The sequence below is a fragment of the Dunckerocampus dactyliophorus genome, chromosome 17 (genome assembly GCF_027744805.1).
Source record: "Dunckerocampus dactyliophorus isolate RoL2022-P2 chromosome 17, RoL_Ddac_1.1, whole genome shotgun sequence".
Classification (NCBI taxonomy): Eukaryota; Metazoa; Chordata; class Actinopteri; order Syngnathiformes; family Syngnathidae; genus Dunckerocampus; species Dunckerocampus dactyliophorus.
In genome coordinates this window covers 16,016,147-16,040,407 of record NC_072835.1, presented here as the reverse complement: position 1 = coordinate 16,040,407, position 24,261 = coordinate 16,016,147, and the positions used below count along the sequence as shown (strand labels likewise).

The window sequence follows — 24,261 nt, the reverse complement described above, 5'->3', positions numbered from 1 at the left end:
CATTTTTAATTGAGCGTGAAATAACCCACCATGAGGCCAAAGAAAGTGTGTGCCAGCACTTTGATAAAGAAGGTGAAAAACACGATTGAATTTGATCCCATTCCATCCATTCGTCATTTTGAATTATTTTTTTGCATTGTTTTTTACATGTAAACTATAATTATTCTCTATAAATTTAGTTTATGTTAGTAACTTTGGGTGTCTAGATCAGATTCATTGGCTTCACATTTTCCCCCTGTGGGAAAAATTACTTTGGTTTTTGTACGTTTCGTTTTTGTCGAACCTTTTGGAACGAATTCATAATACAAACTGAGGTACTACTGTATTCCAAACCTAAATGCCATATGCTGGGTTGGTTTTATACTGTATATATACATACAGTATATATATATATTCCACAATTTCTATCATCTTAGATTTCACTACATGCTTCTAAAATGTACTTTTCAAGAATACTCACAGAGAGAGGAGTACAGGGGAGACTTTTATGGCAAAAAATACCATATTATTTTTGAACCCATATGGCCCAAGTGGCACAGTTGAATTCCAGTTTGTGGAGAGTTAATAATGTTAGATGTGGTTTGTATTGCATTCTGTGTAGTATTGCAAGCCCTACACAGGTGCAGCAGGGGTTAGATAGCAAGGGCCTTTTGTTGATGCAGTATGGCGTCACAAAGCCGTACTGCTAAAACCACATGCATTTCATTGCAATTGAGTGAGTATATGTTTTGCTCAGTTTTTTTTTTTTTTGCTAGTTAAAATTGATCTCTTTGATATTTTAAATTTTTTGTATACATATTTTTTTTTATTTTTGCAGATGTTTCAGGCTACCCTGTGAATAAACACACCACTTACAGTTTCCACTGGGAAAATGTAAGTCTGCTTTCCTAATTTTTCCAGCCCTTGGACACCGCACTTACAACATTGAGTAATGCGGATACGATTGTTGCAGTTTTCAATCCCAGTTCCATTTCAGCGGCAATGCCTTGGGTCAGTCACTAGAAAAATGTGCCTTGCAGTATTTGCGCATAACTAAAGTGGACCGGAGGCAGTCCTGTACGCGGTACTATTGTCCGCTGGAATTCGGCAAGATGTTTCTTGTACATCCTAATTCACTACAGGCAATAAAGAGGCTTCCCAGTCAGACGAAGTGAAATATCCAGGGAGACGCATAGACTGCTGTATAAATCCAGCCAGACATACAGATGGATACGCCAGGAGTACAACTAAAGACCCTTGCCAGATTCAGAAGCGGAGGCCAAACCAGAGAAGCAGATGTTGCAACGCAGAAGCTTAAACTACACTTGCAATCACGCCATTTGCCAACGACTACTAAGTGTGATCCAGACGAAGCCTGTCGCTACACGAAAACCAGCCACCGAACGCTTTGCAATATGCAGCCGACCGCGAAAACTTTAACATCCAAGGAATGTTTACAGGTTTAAAATCCTATAATTGTGGCTACAAACGAGGCCACTTCACAAGCTACCAGTTGGTTTCAAAAGTCCAAAAGTTGCCCACAAAATGGATGGTTTGATGAATGTTCAAGATTCACACCTAAAGTCAAATTTCAGACTAAGTACTCACAATCCAATTCTACCCTTTTACATCATACCATTGGTAGCATTGCTTTGGGCTTGTGTGCATACTATAAATGCTCTCATAAGAGTCGGGGTGTTTATTCAGCATTAACTGAAAGCAGGTGACGGAGGCTGTTATTTGCGAAATTGGAACACTTCACTTTATTAATGATTTGGAGTGCAGAGCAAGTGGAAAAGGAAGATGTAGATCTCTTTGACCACCTGGTCATTTATGGACAAGTACAGTATATTGCACAACACAGTAGCAACAGAACCAGTGTTGTAATAGTGGTAAAGAGCAAACTGCTCAGCCGGCATTAATACTGCTGATGAGTTCATTGTCAACAAGAGTGCGGCAAGAGTAACATGCATGAGTTTCACACCAACAGCTGAGTTGCACAACCTACATTTTAAAGAGCATGCAGAGGTAGATAACGCTGCTGGATGCTGACAACTCATGATCCTTTAAATGCATCTACTTTGGTGGAGTTAATTAAAAAAAAATACGTCAGGAAAGTACCAACAGCCACAGATGTTTATGCAATTATCTCAATGCAGTGTGATATCAGCAGAGTTCCATACCGTGAACTTTGTTGCAGACAGGGTATGAACTCAGAGTCTTCTTCCCGTGCCAGTGTGGTATTGATAATGATTGTTGGCAACCATCAAAAAGGGCAAAATGACTCTACAGAGAGTGCAAGACTTGAATTTATGGACATTAGAGTTCTCATTTAATGTACTGCTTCCAATATATTTATGTTTTAAGTACTTTGTATTATTTATGGTTGTTAAGGCTTGCCAATGGTAACATGTAATCTAAAAAAACCAAAACAAAAAAAAAGATAGAATGGTGCGTCTAACCTTCTTGGTCTTGACAGTGGATTGGCAGCAGTCCCCTCCATCGTAGTTGCAGAAGGCTCGGTTATTTACTGCATCACAGTAGTTGTCTCCCATGAATGGCTGTTCCAAAAGACGGCATGTTAATGGGACACTCCAGAAAGTGTCCTAAAAGTTCATCTCCTACGCTGTCTTATTGACATTGTCATCTAAATAGATAACAACTGTCCAAGCAAAGTCAACATTCTAATGGCTGTTTCCTGTGAGCAATACATTGTACATTTCCTTCATCTTCTAATGTGATTTTTTTTCCTGGGCCCTTAGTGGACCAGAATCGTAAATCTAACTGAGAATGCAATAAACTATTCACTACAGAAATGAAAAAAAAAAGAGCTCCAATGAGGAGATTTATAGGGTTGGCCCGACCCTTTCCACTTGGGTTAACAATGAGGATATCCAATTGGTCTTAAGTGCGCACATAATATAATTCTTCCATACAGTCGAGGGGAATTCCTTCACACGTGATTGCGATGTTTGACGAGGACAGACGGCGTTTGATCTTGTGACCCCGGTGTGACCTACGAATAAACTACGACTTTAAAAGGAACCGGACTACAGATTAATAGGACAGTTTTATTTCTATCTGAGTGCCATTCACTTGTTTTATTTTTAAGCCATGTTGGCTGTGGTGAACACAGTGGGTCCAGTTTGTCAGAGGATATTTATTTACAGAATTGTCATTTCTGTTTCTTGAATTAGCCTATTATGGCAAAATGACACAAAGGGCAAAAATGTCCCATTGAAAGTAACATTTGTGATTTCACATGTATTTTACCATAAACTAATAGAATCCTTTATGTCCACCCATCCATTTTCTATGCCGCTTGTCATCATTAGTACACAGAGGAAGAACAACGCATGCAAACTCCACACTCCTGACTGGGAGGCCAAGATGACAACATCAAATCACTCGACCAACGGCATTTCCGTTAATATTTTAATTTGGACTACTAGCTTTCAAATTGTAATTTTTACATCTGTCCACCAGATGGCACTACTTTTTCCCCATTCAAAGCATGTAACAAAATGTAACTTATTTAACTTTTTTTCCTTTTACTGAACTGATAAACATGTATCGATACTGATGTTGGATAATGGGGTGTATGTGTTATTATTATTTTTTTTTCCGATCATAAATGGCACTATGTTAACTTACTGCCCTTTAAAAGGTTTCGCCCCAAAATGTAATTAACCCCATTCAAAAGACAAGCCCTTCAGTACGGGCCATTTAAGAGAACTTTGAGTGATTTTTCAAGGGACACAGAATTGTGTTCAATGGCTATACAAACATGGAACCTACCGAAAGAAAGATTTGACTCTCGTCTTTCATCTGAAAAAAAAGTTTGTTTCTGCCTTTTTCTGTTTTCTAGTAATCAGTAGTAGAACATAGGTAAGTTTCAGGAAAATATCAGTTCCCAACAAGAAAAGGGAGAAAAACAGCTTTTTGTTAAAAGGTACATTTCAAGCATAACTTTCACTTTGCCACAAATATTTTTCTGAAATATCTAAACAACTATTTCACAACATAAACAATACAATAAAACAATTTATTTACAAATATAACACCGAGTATTTACAATTTTCACATTTGGAACTAAACTGTGTCTGTGCATATGTGTGCGCGCTCGAGTGCACGCGTTAAAATTTCCCTGTGATGCGTAACCTTCTGCACGCCACACTCCTCCATGCTCTTCCACTTCCTCCTTGTTGTCAAGTGTGTTTTTACATGGAAAAGATCCATGCCGAGCTTTTATCAAATGCACTTCTGCCACTTCTGCTTGTGGCCGTTTTTATGGCTAAGAACTGCTTTAAAAGTGACATCTTTTAGGGTGCAATTACGTCATCACCTCTTTTTGCCTCTCACGCAAAAAAACATAAAAGACAGATGTATAAATATGTCTTTGGGATCGGGCATTTGGGTTTATAAAAACGTATACATAATTCTTTGGTATATTGGCCTTTAAAATGAAAAACATGATTTTTTTTTACAGCAGTTTTTAGCAAGCTGACATTTTTGTCCTTATGGACAAGTGAGTAAAGGAGTCTCAAACACCATTCTGCCATTTTAATAATGCATGATAATTGTCTAATATCTTGTATGTGAATTGTGGAAAGTTGACTTTAGTTCCGCTGTCTATTTTTTATTTACAAAGTCATGCCTGTAGGGGGAGCCCAGGTGCGTAAAAACAACAATCAAACATTTATTCTGTCGTGTTGTTATAGTAATAAAGCAGGGGTGTGCAGATTTATGTACCCAAAAACTCCAAGTGGTCTGTGAGTAACTTAGTGGTTGAATTTTGTGACATGGACGACATTTTTATGAGGATCAACTGCGGGCAATATTATCTGTAAAAACACCGAAATAGAGCAAACCTTACGTTGATGTGTATCTTTTCATAGCATCCTCTTTTATAGTTCTTGTTCTTTTATACTTATTGTTATTATTTTGCCAATTTTTTTTTTACGATTGAATTTTAAAATGATTCCACTGTTTTTCTATGGTTCATATAATTACATTTCACATTGTTTTGCTTCTTTAGTAGTCTTAGTATTGTTTTAGGATATTTGGAGAGTAGGTTTTTTTATCATCTAATGTGATAAATGAGGCAACTGTTTTCTCTAAAAATAGAAAAGCCTTCTTACCTCACATCCTTTGATGCAGTGGAGTAATTCAGGGTGCGGATACCACTTAAGTCCCATTGTACAGACGATACTCTGCAACATAAATTTTAAAGCAAGGTTGAATTAATGAAGATGTTAAGTACGAGTAGTATACTGTCAATACAATTTATGATGTTTTGAATTTTGCCCTTTGAACCTGACAAGTCAACCCCGAGACCCGGGAGTAAAGTTGCTCTGTCACGTGCACGTGAGGACAAACACACATGCACAGCAGCTATGAAAAGGTCTCATGTGCTACTCATTCATTATGTAGCCGCCTTTGATTTATGCCGTCTCGAAACATGACTGAAAAGAATGGATTTTGACAAGATATGTATGACCTGATAATAACTGTGCTTTGCATATAACCGAGCCACGGGGATCGGTGGTTGAGGTCAAGGAGCTGAGAGGGAGAAACACACCAGCAAAGGTAAAGAGCACAATGTTCTCAAATATCTTCCTAGAATGTGTGGAATCCCATCCCACTGTGCTCTTCTTTAGAATGCAGCTTATAGGAGGCGTGCATGGAATGTCTGTGTATTCCTAAGTGTTTGTTTGTGCGTATGTGGCTACCAAGTGTTCCCTATCTGTTTCCATCAGTCACATTGCAAGGATGTGTCAATTGCATTAACAGAGTAACATTTCAATAGCAACCCTCTTCTGTGTGTTAGCTGTAGAACGCAGCCGGCGAAGGTCTTCATTTCCGGCGTTGTCACAACACTCAAATACTTGCGGCATGATCACAGGACGGTAAGAAAATAAAGGAAGAAGAAAAGCGCTGTATCTCCTCAAATAGTGGCCTCTGCTCCAGTAAACACCATGCTACAATTAACCACCAAGATCGTCCTCCAATTAAAAATAAATAAACCCCTCAAATAAATATGTCTTATATGTGTCGCCACACAGCACTGCAAAGCTAAGTCTGAATCGTTTCACGTATTTGATGGTTTTGCAAAAAAAGCAATGCAATAACATAAAAATCGTAATCCAAATACATACATTAGTATATAGTATACATTCTTTGTGGAAAAATGATCAAATGTATTTAAAAAAATAAGAACAAAAAATTCAAATCAAATCCTGAGCCTGAATAGACACCTGATACTCTCTGCAGTTGAGTAAATCAACGCCCTCAACCACGACATGAGGAAATCAGTACTGCATACGATATTGAAAACAACAAAAATTAAAATGAAGTACCGATTTCCACTGTTGTGACAAACCGTGACCTCCACACAAGAAACATTAGTGGTGGACTGTAAATATAATATATCCCGGTAACAACACCAAAACTGTCTGACCTGAAATAATACCCCCCCCCATAACAGCCTCCCACCCCCACCCCACCCCTGCGTGTACCCCTTATCTAACACAGTTGACATGGATTTCTTTTGTTGCTGCAAACTAAGCTATTTTTCATTTCAGTGCTGTCAGTAAATCAGTGCTTTGGAGAAGAAGATGGAGGGATGGACCATACAGTACCTAAGGCCCATAAGGCTTACCTTGGGATGTGGAGGGAGATGAAGCACCTCATTTCATCTTCAAACTTTCTGCACCTACTGTACTTTCCACTTTTTTCCTCTAACGATGATGTCATCCAGAAACTCCTTCCCTCCCCTCTCGGACTCCTTTTTCCTCTCTCAGAAGGGCCGTAAATCAAGATAATCCATGATCGTTGCCTGGCTTCACCCCTCACTATGTATGTGATCCTCACCCTCTTCCGAGCCTCCCGGGGCGCTGATACCACATAAAAATAGATCCCCATCTCAGCGCCACCTTAGACGATGTAATGTCATATAGAAAATGAATAATTCCACTGGAAGCCCGACAGGCTAATTTTGCTGATAAAGGGGAAGGCGGGTGTGTTGGGGGGGGAGTCGTTAGCGATGGAGGGACAAGAAAAAGACGAGGGAAGGAGGGATGTCTAAGTGGGTCATAGCGAGAAGTGAACTACAACTGGTTTAAAGCAATAAATCATCATCACTTATTAAGGTGGGCGGCATTAACCTCCAACTGGGGAAAGTAGAACTAGATTGAATATGCGTTTCGCTGACGTGAATTCTACACATAAAGTGTCCCATCCAAGGGGCGGATGTGCGGATGTGAGTTCATGTTTCTGTACAGTGGAACCTCCGAAGTCGAAGGGAAACTCGTCAAACATTAAACATTGTATTTTGAAACACGTTTTCCAGTAAAAAAAACAGTAGGAATAGCATCTGTTCCAGTGTGAAACTGCCACCTTTTACACTGATTTTTAACACTAGTCCAAAGTACAGGGGACGCTGGTCAAACTTAGACTCATTCATATTTTCAATGAAAGAAACAAAGAGCAAAGGACACTGAGGAGGCTCCTTTCCATCATGGACAACCAGCCTCATCCAATGCACAGCATCGTCTCAGTTTCAGTGGCAGATTACTATCACTCCCTTACTCCACTGAAAGACTGAGCAGATCATTCCTCCCCCAAGTCATGCGACTTTTCAACACAACAGAGAGGGAGCGGTAAAAACACACACACAGGACTGGACTTATTAAATTATTACATATTATTATTATTTATTCCATATTATTCAAATTGAAGTGATTTGTTAATTATTTATTTATCTATTCTTATTCTATTTTCTATTTTTTTTTTAGCTCTCCTATTTTGCTTTGTTTGTTTTATTTTTAGGTGATTACATTGGGACGCTTTTGCAGAGCTGCTCGAAACGTGAATGTCTCTTGGAGATAAATAATATCTATCAATCTAAAAACCTTTTTTTCCAATTAAAAACAATGGAAAGAGAATAAATCCGTTCCAGGCTGAAAGTGTCAGCCTTTACATTTATTTTTAAGTGACATATTGACATATTTAGCATTGTATTGGGCATACAGAGTACATTTTTTCAGGGATTTTTCTAAATATTTTAACATACTGGGTTTTATATCCTCTGTGAACCGAAGATGGCCCACGAGCCTCCAGCTGAATTGACCTCATTTTGATGCTCACGGAGCTGAAGTCTTGCGAGAAGCTGGCGTCCCATGCAATGGAGGCCTGTTTCCCCCCATTTATTTTTGGTTAAATGCCAAAATGTAGGACTTTCAGGGGCCATTGGACATCAGCTTCCACTAAATGCGGACATTTGAGAGACTGGGATCAATATTCAATTAAAGACAAATGACGAAAAAAAATTGTGTACTCTCAACCTTCCTCTGCTGTCTCTTTATGAACCCCAGTATACTTTATATGCAATCCACTGAGGCGCCCTCCAACAGCACAGGCACGAGTCTCAATTTACCACTGAGCACAAATCATATCAATTACGCACATGCATGAAAAACAGATCATTTAATGTCCTCGTGGCCCAACCCGCTGCTGACTCAGCGTGACTCTGAAACCAAACAAAACGGGGGTTGCACAAAGTGTAGCTATACTACACAAACACTGCGATTCTTTGCCACTGTGATGATTTTGTTCCTTACCCTCAGCACGATAAATACATTTAGTCTGACTTGTCTGTGCAGCCCCAAAAATAGACCTAGATATTAGGGCTAGAGTTTAGCACCATGTTCTCAAAAATGTCTGAGGGGTTGCCATGTTTCTAACCAAAACATTTGGATGTGGCCGGACATAAAAGGGTGGCGCACACACGTTCCGCAGGAGCGAGGATGTCGACACCAAGCGGGAAATTCCTTAAGGAAGAGTTGTGGATCGCAAGGATTTGTCAAGTGCGTCTGTCACGACGGTGAGGCGGGCAGGACAACGTACCTTGACCTTGTGTGGGTTCCTCCAGTGCTCTTTGAGCATGACGTCCACGGTCATGTTGCTAGGGAGGATGACCACGTCGTTGTTGCTCTCTCTGCACGTCAGCTCGCACTCCTCACCTGTGTTTGTGGAAAAGCAAGGTCAGTGACCACGCCCTCGAGTTTACATCAAAGGTATTTCAAACTTGAAGGCCAGGCTGACATTTGAGACTTTTTAGGTCAGGGCTAGGAGTGAAAATTTGACAAATTCGCTGAAGTGGTTTGTTTATTTTTCTCAGGCTGCTAAGCCTACCTTGAAATCTTCTGGCCTCTCACTTAGAAAAGCCTGATATAACAGATACTGTAGGAGTAAAGAAAAGCATGAGCCATTATACACACCTATGCCATGTCCTCGCTTGCATGAGTACTGGAGGCTGTAATGCAGATTTTGAGGTAAAGAACACTGGCCTTTGCTGTTGGGGCACAGGCGGAATGACCCCGTCCAGTTTCCGTCCTTCCTACAGCGGATCACATTGGACCCGGTGCCCTGCGGATAACGCATACATCGACACGCTCATCAAAACTGACAGAGCAAGGACACATTATGCTGGCATCCCCTTGCAAACAGAGACAGGGAAATACAATCCAACTTTTATCAGGCGTCCGAGCTATGAGGCCTGAGAGGCCGAGCAGATTAAAAGCTGTATACATTTCAGAATTCTGTGGCCAGCCTGGACTGTCGTGGAAATCAATAGCCATCTGATTAGCAGAGGCATCAAACTGAGGAGGGCTAAGGGAGCAGGGGAACCTGAAAGCCTTGTGTGAGGAGGACCTGATAAAAGCTGGCAGCTTGTTTTGGGGCGTGTTAGGCCTCATTCAATTTCTATGTAAGGTTCTTATCATGAACCATTTATACCACGAAAACAATGATATGTTTACACTGTCGCCACCTCTGTTCTAGTTTATTCCAAAGGGGTTTAATGGGGTTACAGGTCAAGGCTCTCCACACCAAACATACCCCTAAAGACTTGCTTTATGGACTGGTCACAAAACAGTACACATTTTAATTTGTCGGTACATTTTTCTTATTTTTGTATTATTTTATTTTATACTAACACACATATTTATGTAAATTTTATATTATTATACATTTTATTTTTGTGTATAATGTTTTTCTTATTTTATATTAATACAACATTTTCTGAAAAATATCTTCTATAGTTTTATTTTATATTAGTATATACTTTGTTATTTTGTAAGTATATTACTTTTATTTTGTAATTTTATTTTATATTAGTTTATACTACTATTTTAATTTTATGTATATTGATTTTTGTTATATTTTATTTAATATTAATTAAAATATTTCTGAAAACTATATATTATAATGGTATTCAGTATTTAAAATTAGTAATATTATTATAGTATTAGTATTTAATATTATTTTATTTTGCAACTTTATTTGGTAAATTTATCTTACATGGCTATATGCTATTTTTTTCATGCATATTATTTTTTATAATTTTAATTTGTATGAATATATACTTTTTATGTTATGCATGTTATTTTATGTGTTGTTTTACAGTAATATATAATATTATTTACATTTTAATGTCTACATAAAATTATTTGTATGTTCTGTTGTTATTTTATTTTTAATTAACATACTTTTTTGTATTTACTAAATATAGTTTGTAGATCTTATTTTTGATTGACTGATCAAGATTGTTTAAGTAATTGGAGGTATTTTTGAATATAGTGTACATGATTTTTGTGTAAGCCTAAAAACTACAAAACATTAAGAAGAGGAGAGAAGGGATAGACTACAAGTCTACAAATGACGTACAGCAGACACACACATGGAAATAAAAAGTCATAGTAAGAACGAGGGAAAAGAGAGGAAAGATATGGACAGACCTGCTTGCATGGAGCGTGCAGCAGCCTCACCGTGTGGGCAGAGCCTCCTGTGACGGCATTAGCGCTATTACCGGCGGCATCGGTCGAGCAGTTGAGGCGGCAAACGCTGTCGAAGCGGAAGCCGTCGGTGCAGTGGTAGGAGCCGTGGAAGATGGGGGGCGGTGGGTCACAGGTGACTGGTTCGCACGCACCCTCCAGCCAGCTGCCGTCCTCTGTGCACTGGCGCTTAAATGCACGCCTAAAGACAGGGATTAAGACTTGTAATGTGGGATATAATGAATATGGGCTAAGTCATCCATTGCTTTACCTCTTGGGTTTATTGGTCACATGATAGCCTGGCTTGCACTTGTACTTGCACAGCGTCCCCACTTTGAGGCCCGTCTCGTTGCAGCGCTTTGTCTGCAGCACGGCATTGGGCACCGGTGGAGGAGCTGGGCAGCGAAGCTCGCATAAAGCCTCGGGGAAGGACCACAGACCATCCTCTAGGCAGGTCAGAGTGTTGTTTGTACCTGGCAAAGACACATGAAACATAAGATTTTCAAGGTTAGTAAGCTATAAAAAGAGTAAGTGTGGATTCAAGGAGCGCTCAGTTGTTAAATAGCCTGTAAAAGTCATGTCATCTTGCTTTGTATCCCCCAAATGTGATGCTAAAAAATGCATAACTTACCAGGATCCTAATGTGCATTAAAGTTTAAATATGAAAACAATGTAAGAGAAGACACAGGCTTTCTCCCAGGAGGGAAGCAATAGATTGCACTTAAGCTTGTGCAGTTTTTAGCAAACCTTGCGGTATTTTGAGGGCAAGTCCTGAAAATGAACATCTATACAAGGCAGTCAGCTCACCTACAAGCTGGGCGGGTTCACGACACTGGAAAGTGCTCTTCCTGCCGTAGGTGGTGCCCTCCGGGAAGTTGAAGTGGGCCGGGTGGACGTGGTATTTATCGGGCAGGCCGCAGTCGACTGGCTCGCACGACACCTGCTTGTTCCACTTGCCGTTTGCGCAGGTGATGGTCACCAAAGAGTCAGACTGAAAAGGACAGGACAGGTTATAGTTCAGCAAAAAACAGTACACAATTCTGGCTAACGAATAACTGTACTATTCCTCCACCTCCAATGCAAATACAAGCCTAACAGTCAAAACCCTACTGGACTGAACCGTACCGTTTGTAAAAAAGTAAGCAGCACGATTTATTTTGTGCATTTGTGCCAAGGCCAAACTAGGTTTCCAACAGAGAAGTTCCAGTGCTAGTTCCTCGTGCCTGTCCAGCCAGGAAGCTGCAGCCTATTCCATCTGACTTAAGTTCCCACCAGAGCTGGTCTAGTGCTAATGTCCAAACTTGCTATGTTTCCACAGAGGTTTGGGTGCAACCGGAGTAGGAACCAGCGCAAGCCTGTTCCACCAAAGCTTCCCTTTGACACTGATTCTGTTGATCTGTTTCTGTGGACAGAATTTCTCTGCAAAATCAAGGAGTTGAGGGCATCCAGTTTTGGGGCCTTGGAGATCTCACCTCTGCAATTTGCAGATGGTGCGGTCCTGATGGCCTCATCAGTTTGTGACCTTCAGTGTCACCTCTCAATCTGAGGCCATGGTTCTCTGCCGGAAAAAGACGAACTGCATCCTTCGGGTTGGGAGAGAGGTCTTGCCCCAAGTAGAGGAGTTCAAGTGTCTTGGGTTGTTGATCATGAGCGAGGGAAGGCTGGCAAGTGAGATCAACAGGTGAATCGGCGCAGCGTCTGCTGTAATGCGGTTGCTGTACCGTACAGTTGTAGTGAAGAGAGAGCGGAGCGCAAGGCAAAGGTCTTGATTTATCAGTTCATCTATGTTCCCGCCCTCACCTCTGGTCATGAGCTTTGGAGTTGGACTCACCCTAAAAGAAAGGGTGAGGAGCTGGGTCCTCCTAATAGAAGAGCTGCTGCTCCTTCACATCTAGAGAAGTTGAGGTGGTGCTGGCATCTAGTCCAGGTGCCCCCTGGAGTTCCGGGCATGTCCAGCCAGGACATTGGACACACTGGAAGGATTATGTCTTGCAGCTGGACTGGGAACACCTCAATGTACCCCCAGGTGAAACTGGAAGAGGTGGTTGGAGACCAGGAAGTCTGAGCTTCTCTACTGAGACTGCTGAACCGGATAAGCGGAAAAAAATTGTTGTATGGAAGTTTTTGTGCTAGTACCCAAAATAGCAGCCAGTCCAATCCATTTCCTGTATGGATAATCCTGTCAGGAGGGAGCTCGAGTCTATCCTAGGTGACTTCAGTTACGAGCTCCCACCCACTTATTGTTGCCCCCTCACCTCTACACTGCAATGTGTGCAATCTGCCGCTTTAGGCGGCAAGGTATTTTTTTTTTTTTGAGTCATTGGGTGATTTGTCATGGGTTTTTAACAGATCTTTTCAGGGATGGTTTCTCTTGAAAGCAAGAGCCCTATTAATTTTGAATGTTACCTGACACAAGACTGATGAGGTAGCTTAAAGGTCCTCAAAGGTCACATCTATTTTTATCAATCTACCTGGCAAGTCTTCCAATGTCGAAGTGACGGATGCCCAACGGATTGATGCCCCGCAATGTCTTTTGTGAGTGTTTACCTCAGCGCTAATCAGCATGTCGCGTAACAATCGGTCTTAGCTTACCGTGTGTCAGTAAGCCGCACGGGCCACTCAGCAGCTCAAGTAACCTTCGGTGAGTGTTTGTAAGGGCAAGTCGTGCCACCCAGGACAACTGATATCTTAACAAGTGCACAATCAGCCCTAACACAACGGGGGGTGGCTTGTGTGGAAGTGTGTCAATTTCTGGGAAACAATAACAAAACACACACACACACACACACAGACACACACACACACACACACACAGAGGGAGACGGGGATATTTTGCTCGAGAAGTTCTGAGGATAATATTTCAATTCCTGTGCCTCAAAACCAAGCTTTATGACAGATTAGCCACCATTTATTTGTGAGGCAAGGGTGACTACGGGAAAACGGTGAGCAGGTTCATGCTTTAAGCTTAGCCGCATGATTTATTGAAAAATATCTATTAATCTTTCCTTTGATTCTCCAACCAAAAGTATAGCTCACACGTTTACGCTTCAAGAGAGCAATTGGTCGTGAAATGCGAGAGGACACAGCAACAATCGATACATGTGCAAAAACACGCATTCAGTCAGGGGCAAACAATAAAACTTTAGTAAAAGGTTTACAACTATAAAAAACAGAGTATGATATAATAGCTACTATAAAAGATTTATTTCTCTTACATACCCACTAGGTTATAGAACAAAAAAGTCCCATTTCACAGCGGCCAAACTAGCAACCAATCCGTTTATTGTATGAATGGAGCCTATCCCAGCTGACTTAACATACAGGAAGTTGCTGGGTCTAAGCAAGAGAGCATGATATAACAGCTCACATAAAGATCCATGTCATGCCATCACCTTTGCAATGGAAATAAGCTTTGTTCATGCAGTGGATCATTCCAGATCTAAACCGACAAAAAGAATAAAACTGCTTTTAGCTTATATGTCGTTTTTTCTAAAGGAAAGAAGACGAAGTAATGTTTTCAAATATTTCCAAATTGAATTTTCTGATCTCCGGCCTATTTTGCTATTAGAAATAGCTGCGATTCCTGCAAATTATTTGGCTTGCGGTATGTTATTTGCAGGGATGAGAGCGAAATGTGGCCCGTCATCCAAAACCTCAAGTGTTTTCATCCTCTTCTATTTAACAGCAACATGTTACACAACAGGAATGGCAACAACGCCAACAAATCTCACAACAAAGCTGAGAAAGTTTTATCATTCTGACATCCCCCCCCCCCCCAAGACTAAATAAAGGAAAATTAGAGTTTTTAACATAAATTCATCCATTTTTGTTGCTTTTAAGAGGATCCAAATGTAAACGTCACAGTTTCTTTTGCAATACAACCCCCTCGCTCTCTCTGCCGTCATTACTTTCGAGCTTTCATCTTGATCCCAGCATATGACACCGCATAACGCCGCATAACAGTATCAGGTTCACTCAAAATAAATAAACTTCAATCATGATTGGTGACTGGCGAGGAAACACATGCAACCCATGTGAACATCTGCTGTAATAAAGCAGTCATTTATCTCTTTACAGCTAATATGTTTACCAAAAAAAGCATGCAAGCAAAGTTCATCAAAGTTTGCTCCATTAAACACACAAAGAAAAGCCATGTGATGCATTATCCTGTCACCAGGAAGCTGCTGATTGTGTCACAGCCTATCCCTGCCCACTCGAGATAGAGGTCCACCAAAGCTGTTGCAGCGCTAGCAGCCGGACTAGCTACTTTGACTGGTGATGCAACACATGCCTCCTGTACACTGCGAAAACTACATTTCAAGGAAGTAAAAATGTCCCATTTTAAGCATCCGTCCATTCGTTTTCTATGCCATTTATCCTCATTAGGGTCCTCATTAGCCTATCCCAGCTGACTTCGGCCGAGAGGCGGGGTACACCCTGGACTGGTCGCCAGCCAATCGCAGCTCATTTTAAGCAACAGTTTCTCATTTTCTTTCCTAAAAAGAAAAAAATATCTTGTCTCTCAATTTTCACATGCAAAAAGTGTACCTCGCCAATTCATATGAAGATATTTTGGCCAGAATTTTTTTTTTTTTTAATAAGAAGCTAAAAAACTTAATTTTGATTATTCTGTAGCAACAGATTAAAAATGTTTGTCTTAAATTAAAGTAAAACTGCTTACCTAACGTTCTTAATTGAAGAACGGACTCACACACAGAAAATTTCATATTTGCTGATTTCGGACCAATGTGATGGCTGCACTGCAAATGTCCTAGAGCACGCCAAGATATATTATATTCAGTCTAGTCATAACATTTCTTCAGTAAATGCAAGCTAAATGTGTGAGATTATTAAACTTGAATGAAGAAAATATGACTTTTTATGTAGTTTCTAAATCTAAAAACTAGTGAATTTGGCTAATCAAGCCAAAAAGGCTTTCAGATGGTGTTTACGACAATAACTTTTCTTAAAGCAAGTGGAGTTTAGAAACAGTCTCACTTTTCTTTTTAATAAGAAACTTTCATCCACGTGTGGTTCATGCTTGTTGAAAAGCTCAGGCTTCGAAAAAGTGTGGTGACACGCGAGTGAGCGAGCCTGTGTTGAAGTAAGCAAATATGGTGACATGTCACGGGACGGTGGCCGAGTGGTTAGCATGTCGGCCCCACAATCAGGTGACCTGAATATGGCTGTTTTTGCATCTTAATAAAATGTGTTGGGCATCATTTATATGTTATCCGATACCTTTGCCAAATCCGTAGATATGAAACGGTGCCAGTGCTTAAACAGGTGCCCAAACCGGTACTTAAAGTGAGGAAAACAAGCTAATTTTGCCTAAATTCTACCAAATTCTCTGAAATGCCTTTGGAGATGAACGTTCAGTCCATGAGCAACATGTCTAGTGGACGTTCCTGCAGTCAGCATGCCTATTGCTCGCTCTCTCAACACCTGTGGCATTGTGTTGTGTGGCCTTTTATTGTGGCCAGCCCAAGACACACCTGTGCAATAATCATGCTGTCTAATCAGCATCTTGATATGCCATAGCTGTGAGATGTATGGATTATCTCAGTGAAGGAGAAGTGCTCACCAGCACAGATTTAGACAGATTTGTGAACAATATTTTAGAGAAATAGAGCTTTTGTGTGCATAGAAAGTTGCACATCTTTGAGTGCAGCTCATGAAAGCTGGGAGCAAAAACAAAAAGTGTTGCTTTTACTGTATACTTTGATTGAGTGTATAAGGTTGAGTGCCTCTATGCGTGTAAATTTGTGAGAAGTTTCCCCTCCTTTAAGAACTTTATAGCTGACTAGCGCTCCTCCAGTAGCCACTTAACAATCTTTGGCCAACTCTGCCTAATTCAAGCCAGGCAGCCTATTAGACAAAAGAACCAACAGAGCGACGGCGTCTTCATTCAAGCCAGAACCTTTTCTCAAGCAGCACACAAACACGTGAGCACATGCCAAAAGTATGGCAAACACTGCCATTGTATAGCTTTCTGTCCATTAATATGTCCTATAGAAGTACCGCATTTGGAACGTTTATTATGGAAACAGCCATACGTATGTCATTATTCCGTTCATTATTTCAATGATTTAACATATTAAAAAAGCAAAGAAAACAGATTTTCGGACTTAAGCGAGTATTGTGCAATAAAAAAAGGACTCCCGCTAGGCAATTTGGCGAAGGGTGACTTGATGTTCAGCCAACAACTATTCAAAAAAATGATTTGTGAGTGTAAAAGCAGTAACATCAGAGAGTCTGTGAGTGACAAAATCCAATAAGGATTTGGACGCTGGCAACAATATAAGCTCTCATTGTAACCTAATGAATGAGAAGCAACCATTGAAGGGTTTAAGCACATAAAAACCTTTTCTTGGTTATATAATCAATATAATCAGCAAACATGTTATACACAGCTATTTGAGGGATTTATACTCCATCTCATTTGGTCAAGGTTTTAGGTTTTGCTTACAGGCGTAGAAAAAAAAAAAAAAGTGAAGCCCTGTGCAGAAATTGTATCACTTCCTGGCAAGAGGACAAGGACCATGAGGTTGAAGTTAAGTTTTTCCCTGAGTTACACTTTTTAATTAGCGTCATCCAATTTGGCCAGAGCAAAGACGAGGGTAAAAGGACTTGGATTCTATAGGAAATGGATCATTTATAAGGAAGAATCTAGAAGGGTTTTTAATCATGCAAAAAAAAATGTCATATTGCCTTATATTGTTTTTTTTAATGTAAAAACAACATTTTTACCAAAGGAAATCATGTAAATCCAATTAATCCGTTCCAGACACCCAAAAGTATTTAAAAAAAACAACATTTTATCGAGAATAATTATCATTTTACATGCATAATTTGTGGTCTTTTGGTGTTTTGTTAACGCTGTCACTCCTTTCACAACATTAGCTCACTTGATTAAGTTGTTATTCTTCAGGATGGTACTTATTGTTGATGAGGGCTACCAATACATCCTGCCGACAGTGGCAACATGGACGCCATCTTCGAAGTTTACCATGACTTCTTTCTTGAATTCAGTGGTGGTATTCACATAGGGCTCATAGAGCTCGTCCCACTTACTGACGGGCGCCGTCAACACGAGGCTGCATTGTTTTGGCCACTTCATTGCCTGCCATGTAATGTAATGTATGTGCCTTACAAGTATCACGAGAGTTTGTCTCGGGGCGTGATCCAAGATGGCTGCGTAAGCAAACCAAGAACAGATACAACAGTTGGTTCCGCGCCTCATATCGTACGCTAACCAAGTGGGTGAACGCAAGCCAAGGCAAAACTTTAAGAAAAATGTGGGATGTTAACTGAAAAACGTGCTAACCAAGGCCGTACCACCGTATTAGATTAAGCTCTCCCCGTCTGTCTTCAACTGAAATTGTTGTAAAACTAACCACCCAAATGCACAGAAGCACAATCCAGATTTGATATGAATTTATTTTATAAAAATACGTAAGAATATCAAATAAGAAAAAACATATTTCATGAACATGAGTTTCTATCAATGCTGAATAAATAAAAAGTTAGGAAAGAAGTGGAGAGTAGAGAGACACTTTTGTGAGATACCGTAAGACAGTTAAAACATTGCCCATAGAGTTAATAAAGGTTTTATTATAGAAACAGTTTGACTCTGGCCTGGATTACTTCCAGTATTTCCTATGGCAAGCAATCGGAATGTACAGTATTTAACTTCAGAGGTTCCACTGTAGCCCAGTTCACATTTCCTATAAACTTCTGAAGAGAACATGTTGTTCATATCTAGAGTATGTGCACAAGTGTGTCTGGAGATGAATTGACTGACTGCCAACTCCTAATGCCCTTTAAATAAAATGATGTCAGTGTCAATGTGGCTGCTAAGAGCCCTTAAATCTATATTGGATGTAATGGCCTGTGAGACGCTCCACTGACTATATAGTGGCCCCTCACAGGACACACACACACATTTACAGGTCACACACAGAGAGCAAGGACCACTACCCGGATGAGACTTCAGATGGTCTTTTGGCCACACTCTAATACGGAGTCGGGGTGAGTTGGTCACGGCTGTAATTCAGCTTGCCGAGCACTTTACAGTTGGCGTGCTGCATTCCATGGCGGACAACAAGTCCATAGAACCCATTAAAGGGGCTGCCTACATGAAAAGCTGTGCATTTGGCCCTCGCAGTGCAGGTGTCCTGTGTTCCTTAGCCACCCCCGATATGGCCACGACCCTAAAAGGTTCACTCACAAACCAAAGCAACTGACTTCCTGTGTCTTTATGGACATGGCTTTTTTGACACTAATTTACGGGTCTAATTACATTTTTGTCATAGTACTAAAATACAAAGGTTTTCCTTTTACATAAAGTCATAATATTACTAAAAAATAAATACGGGAATATGGTCATTATTATGAAAAAACGTTGCTGCCACGCTGCAACTACATATAATGACAAAAATTATAGTATTTAGCGATTTAGCATCACCCAACTGTTTATATGTTCTTTAAATTTGGTACAAACTGGACAAAAACTGTAGGATGAGTTAAATTTGTTTACAGAAACCCGTGAAATGGCCAACATGAGGCTAAAATGATCACGTCAAAAAAAAGGCCAACTTTTGAGGGTCTTTTGGCCATCGTGCTCCCTCACAGGTCACACACAGAGAGCACGGACGTTTTGGCCACACTGTAATATGGAGTTGGGGTGAGTTGATCACGGTTGTAATGCAGCTTGCCGAGCACTTTCCAGTTTTCCAGTTGGCGTGCCATACTCTGTGGTGGACGACAAGCCTATAGGGTCCATTAAAGGGACTGCCTACATGAAAATCTGTGCAATCGGTCTTTGCAGTGCCGGTACTCTGTGTTCCCTGGCCACTTGAAAGAAACGATAATGGAAAACACACAGCCATATACGTACAAATGAGGGGAAGAGATAGGTCCTGAAGATTATTCAAGAAGAAGGTGTTCTCACATGCTTTTTAGCATCAGCAGATACAAGTGGCTAATGGGTGAAGATAAGGCAGCGCTTCCTGCTGAACTTTTCAACTTAAGCGTGTGACAAGGCAAGACTGTGGCAATCTCATGTTTTATGTTGTTGTTGAACTTCTCTTGACTGTACAGTGGAAAGATGACTAATGACTCCCCCCCAGTTTTCACACAAGGATGTCAAATGGGTGTTGCCAGTGTTTGCCTTAAATGTTGTTCAAGTTGTTTGTCCGATGTTAAGACCCCCCTCCCCCAGTCATGGAAACCACATCCTGCCCCCGCTCAACCCCTCTGGATTCTATACAGTAATTATAAACATCATTCAGTCAGCAGGTCTACTTTGCAGCATCAGCTTTATTACCGGTGACATGTGAGCCCAGTGTGGTGATTTATGTGCCCCGAGTGACAGGATAACGCTCATTTAAACCGTTTTTTTGGCAGATAAATGTCTGTCTGTCTCGTACTTAAAGACTATACATGTAGCCAAGGAGTGAGTTGAGAGAGAGATGTGGATCGTCATTGAAATGATCTTATCAAAACCATATTAGCGCCTTAAACGTGATTAATAAGTTCTTCATTGACGCTCGAATCTGACAAGTTGGACGACCATGGCTCATGTACTGCATCACGCCTGAATTAACTGGGAGGTTGAAGCAAATGTCGTTGAAGAAAATATCCCCCCCCCCCCCCCAAAATGTCCTAATATGAAGAAGTTATGCAAATATTTTGAGAATAAAATGACAATATCACAACTGAAGTTGTCATTTCATGGAAGGAAATGCCACGCTCTACGTACATGTAATCGCGAAAACACAAATACTTTGCAATGTAACGTCACCTATCTGTTTAATGTATGTTTGTACCAAATTTGGTAGAAAAACGTGTAGGTCGAGTTTGTTTTTGAAAAAAAAAATGGCCTCTTCAAATCAAAATGGCCAACTTCCTGTGTCTTTTTGGGCATGGGCCCTTGAAACTTTTTTTGTGGGTTTACTCAATTTTGAGGGGTATTAAGGACATAATGCTGTGAGAAAAAAATATATTAAAATGTTATAATTTGATGAAAATAAATTTGTAATATTAAAAGAAAAAAACTGGGCCGCACGGTGGTCTAGTGGTTAGCATGTCTGCCTCACAGTCAGGACGTCGGGGTCGAATCTCTGTTGGGCATTTCTGTGTGGACTTGTCCATGGGTATGAATGTGAGTGTGAATGGTTGTTTGTCTATATGTGCCCTGTGTACCCCGCCTGTCGCCCGAAGTCAGCTGGGATAGGCTCCAACATACCCCCGCGACCCTCATGAAGATAAGCGGCATAGAAAACGAATGGATGGATAAAAGAAAAAACGTTGCTGCCATGTTCTCCTACATGCAATGACCAAAACTGAAATGTTTCATAATTTAGAGTCCCCCATCTGTTTATCATATGTTCTTCAAGACTGGTAGAAATTGGATCAAATCTCTAAGATAAATTCCACTTTTAAGGACACCCAGATATCGCCAACACGACCCTAAAATGGTCGCCTCAAACCAAAATGATGGTCTTTGGGCATGGGTTCTTGACTTTTTTTGTGGGCCTGCTCAGTTTTTTGGGATAAACCCTTAACACAAAGAGAAAAAAGGTTGTCACGTTACATAAATATAGTCATATTATTACAAAAAGTTCTAATTTTACAGGAATAAAGTCATAATTCTGGGGGTTACGCCCGAGATCCCTAACAAATTTAAATCCTCAGCAGGATGAACATTTTTGGTGAGTTTTTGAGCATGGGAAAGCTTTCAAAAAGGCGATTCATTTGGGCTATAAATTGTAATGACAAAGAAGCAATTTTAAGAGGGCCTTCGGACCGCAATATTTGTTGCTGGTTTCCATTAAGCAGCCATGTTTTTATCACTTTTTACTAGTAGGATTCACAAAACAACTTCTCCACATATATTCACAGAAGGGTGCGGTCATGGAGCAAGGAAAGGCCCTTTAAAAATATGGTACTTTGCAATAAATGTATGATAGTCCGATAGTCAGTCGATTACTGTTCTTCTGCTGTTACCTCCATTTCCTTCACTGCTTGTTTTGAAGGTCACTGATAAAACTTTGGTGAGTTAGAATTTTTCCCTGAGACTTTGTGGGTAGGTGGGTCAAGGATGTACCCATTAAATTTTGGTGGCGATCCAGTTTTTGTTTTCATTATTGTTGACATTCCGAGATGGAGTATTTTTGGACAATTTTTTTAAATGAATTCTGCCTTTGAACGTCTTTCAAAAGTGAATGGATGACAATGATATTCATAAATATCAGGTCCTTTAAATGACCTACTATCCACCATGACCCCTGTCCCTCCTCCAAAATAAAAGACAACAACACCGTACACACCCCGCTGTGTTTTTTCCCTCTACTCTACTTTCTCCTCACTTTTCTGCCTCCCTAAAAAGCATAATTTAGCACTAAATGAATTGGCATTGATGGCCAAAGTGCCCTGTCAATCAAAACCTAATGCAATTAGCAGGACCCAGGGTGGGGGGGCGACTGTGTTTTTGTGTGCGCCACGGATGCTTGTGGATGTATTGTAGATGTGCTTCTGTACACGCCGCACTTTGGTGTAATTATTCCCATGTGAAAGTTTACGCACATGTACAGTACAGTATAGATGAGGTCATTTTGTAGAGGACACACGCTAAAGGACGGAATCACCATTTGTGCATTTGTGATCATGTTTTTTTATTTGTTTCGAACATGCTTACATGTTCACACTTGCACAATTCATCATGTCCAAAAAGGAGTAGGAAGGAGCATAGCAGAGAGAAAAACACCTAGGCTATATTTCTTGTCTCTTTTCTTATTAGATTGTCTTGCAGACTGCTTTACTACACCATACCGAGGGGTAAAGCATTTATACGGCCTTTACAGCATCTTGGAGCCAATCCAAAAGCTTTACGACGTGGCGTCAACTTGCCCTGTTTGTTTGTTTACTTGTGAAGTGCATACATCTGTGTGTGTGTGTGTGTGTGTGTGAGTGTATCTGGTTTATGCAGGGCATTGAGTGCAATTTCCCAAACAGCGTGTCGATTCCAACATGCCTTTTATGTTGCCGGAGCGGTAGCAAATCTCTGCCCTTTAACAGTGGCTTCAGTGTGTGTGGAAAAGATGGAGGGAGGAAGGAGGGGAGGCGGTGGGAGCAGACACTATGCAATGATGTCATCGTCCCGGCGGAGAGGCAGCCACACAAAGTGACTGTTTGAGGTGATGGCGCAGCATTCTCGGCAAGGGACTAAACGGGTATGAGGCGGCGGAGATGTCCACCACGGCACCTCCTCCTCCTCCGCTCCTCAGTGCCGCACTTTGTCTACCTGGATGATGTCATCCCCCTTTCCCTACCCCCACCCATCTCTGGGGACTGGCTGTGGCGCTTGCAGGTGACAAAATAATTGCAGAAGCAAGCAGAAGGAAAAAGGATGCTGCTCTCGTATGGCCATTTGTGTGCTGAAGTTTGCATCGTTGCACATGCATTCACATCGGCACGCATGTGCCCAGATGCTGCGAGGTGCTTTGCACGTATACATTTATGCAGCCATTTTTCTGCCTTTTTTTTTTTGCTGGATGTTACGAATGGATGACTTCACAGCATTCAGTCGGGGCTGATGTGCAGTTTGTGAATGATCCATTTTACTCCATTTTTGGGGGCATCTACAGTTGGATTAACAGTCACACAAAAATTGACCAGCACTTAGCTGTGCAAAGACAAAACATGATTTTCAAAAAATGTTTTAATATTTTAAATTGAATATATTACATAGTTGTGTATATACATTTTAATTTATATTTATTAATACTGCATTACTTACTTCATATTACTATATTTATTTCTATGTATATATTCTAAATGATTTTATTTTAGTATAGAGATATTTTATATCTATATAATGTTTTTGTATTCATGTTCATTCTATTTATTTTTATTTTATTTTATATTTATTTTGTATTTTAGTGCAATATATGCTGTTATTATATTGATTTTATATGATATTCATTTATGTTTATTTTGAGTGGATATTTTAGACTTATGCGATTATCTTTACTTTTTATGAACACATTTTTTATGTAATATACTGTATTTGTATCAATTTTCACCTTTTTTGCAGATTTTTGTCAAGCATATGTGCTTTGTGATTCACCTGGCTCTTGATGATGTCATCATCCTGGTGGACTTGCAGAACGTAGCCCGAGTTGCAGGAGATGGTGCAGCGGTCTCCGTTGTAGAAGTGGCGGCCGGCGTTGCTGCACTTGAGCTCTGCATTGCGGATTAAGGGCTCCTGGCAGTCGATGGCTTCGCACGAATAATGTACACAACTGCGAAAGGAAGGGGGTGGGGGAGAGAAAGAAAGTGATGAAAAAAAAACAAACCTAAAGGCCAAATGGAGAAGTTACAGCCAACATAAATTTAATGAGTGAAATAACACTGCAAAGCAGGAGTAGCACATGTGAAAAAG

General features: G+C 40.5%; 2 protein-coding genes across 2 annotated transcripts in view; one reads left to right on the top strand and one right to left on the bottom strand.

Moving 5' to 3' along the window:
* LOC129169966 (astrotactin-2-like) overlaps positions 1–4,203 on the top strand; it is a 286,350-nt gene extending 282,147 nt beyond the window's left edge. Inside the window, exon 23 of the mRNA XM_054756998.1 lies at positions 3,315–4,203. Within this exon, the coding sequence (XP_054612973.1) occupies positions 3,315–3,537 (223 nt within the window). The 3' untranslated portion in view covers positions 3,538–4,203. The remainder of the gene's footprint in view (positions 1–3,314) is intronic.
* Positions 1–24,261, bottom strand: part of pappaa (pregnancy-associated plasma protein A, pappalysin 1a) — a 111,295-nt gene that overhangs the window by 11,985 nt on the left and 75,049 nt on the right. Inside the window, exons 14-21 of the mRNA XM_054756995.1 lie at positions 23,947–24,121; positions 11,622–11,805; positions 11,086–11,287; positions 10,779–11,016; positions 9,261–9,408; positions 8,887–9,002; positions 5,121–5,192; positions 2,442–2,540 (exon numbers count right to left, since the gene is read on the bottom strand). Coding sequence (XP_054612970.1) covers positions 2,442–2,540; positions 5,121–5,192; positions 8,887–9,002; positions 9,261–9,408; positions 10,779–11,016; positions 11,086–11,287; positions 11,622–11,805; positions 23,947–24,121 — 1,234 coding nt within the window. The remainder of the gene's footprint in view (positions 1–2,441; positions 2,541–5,120; positions 5,193–8,886; positions 9,003–9,260; positions 9,409–10,778; positions 11,017–11,085; positions 11,288–11,621; positions 11,806–23,946; positions 24,122–24,261) is intronic.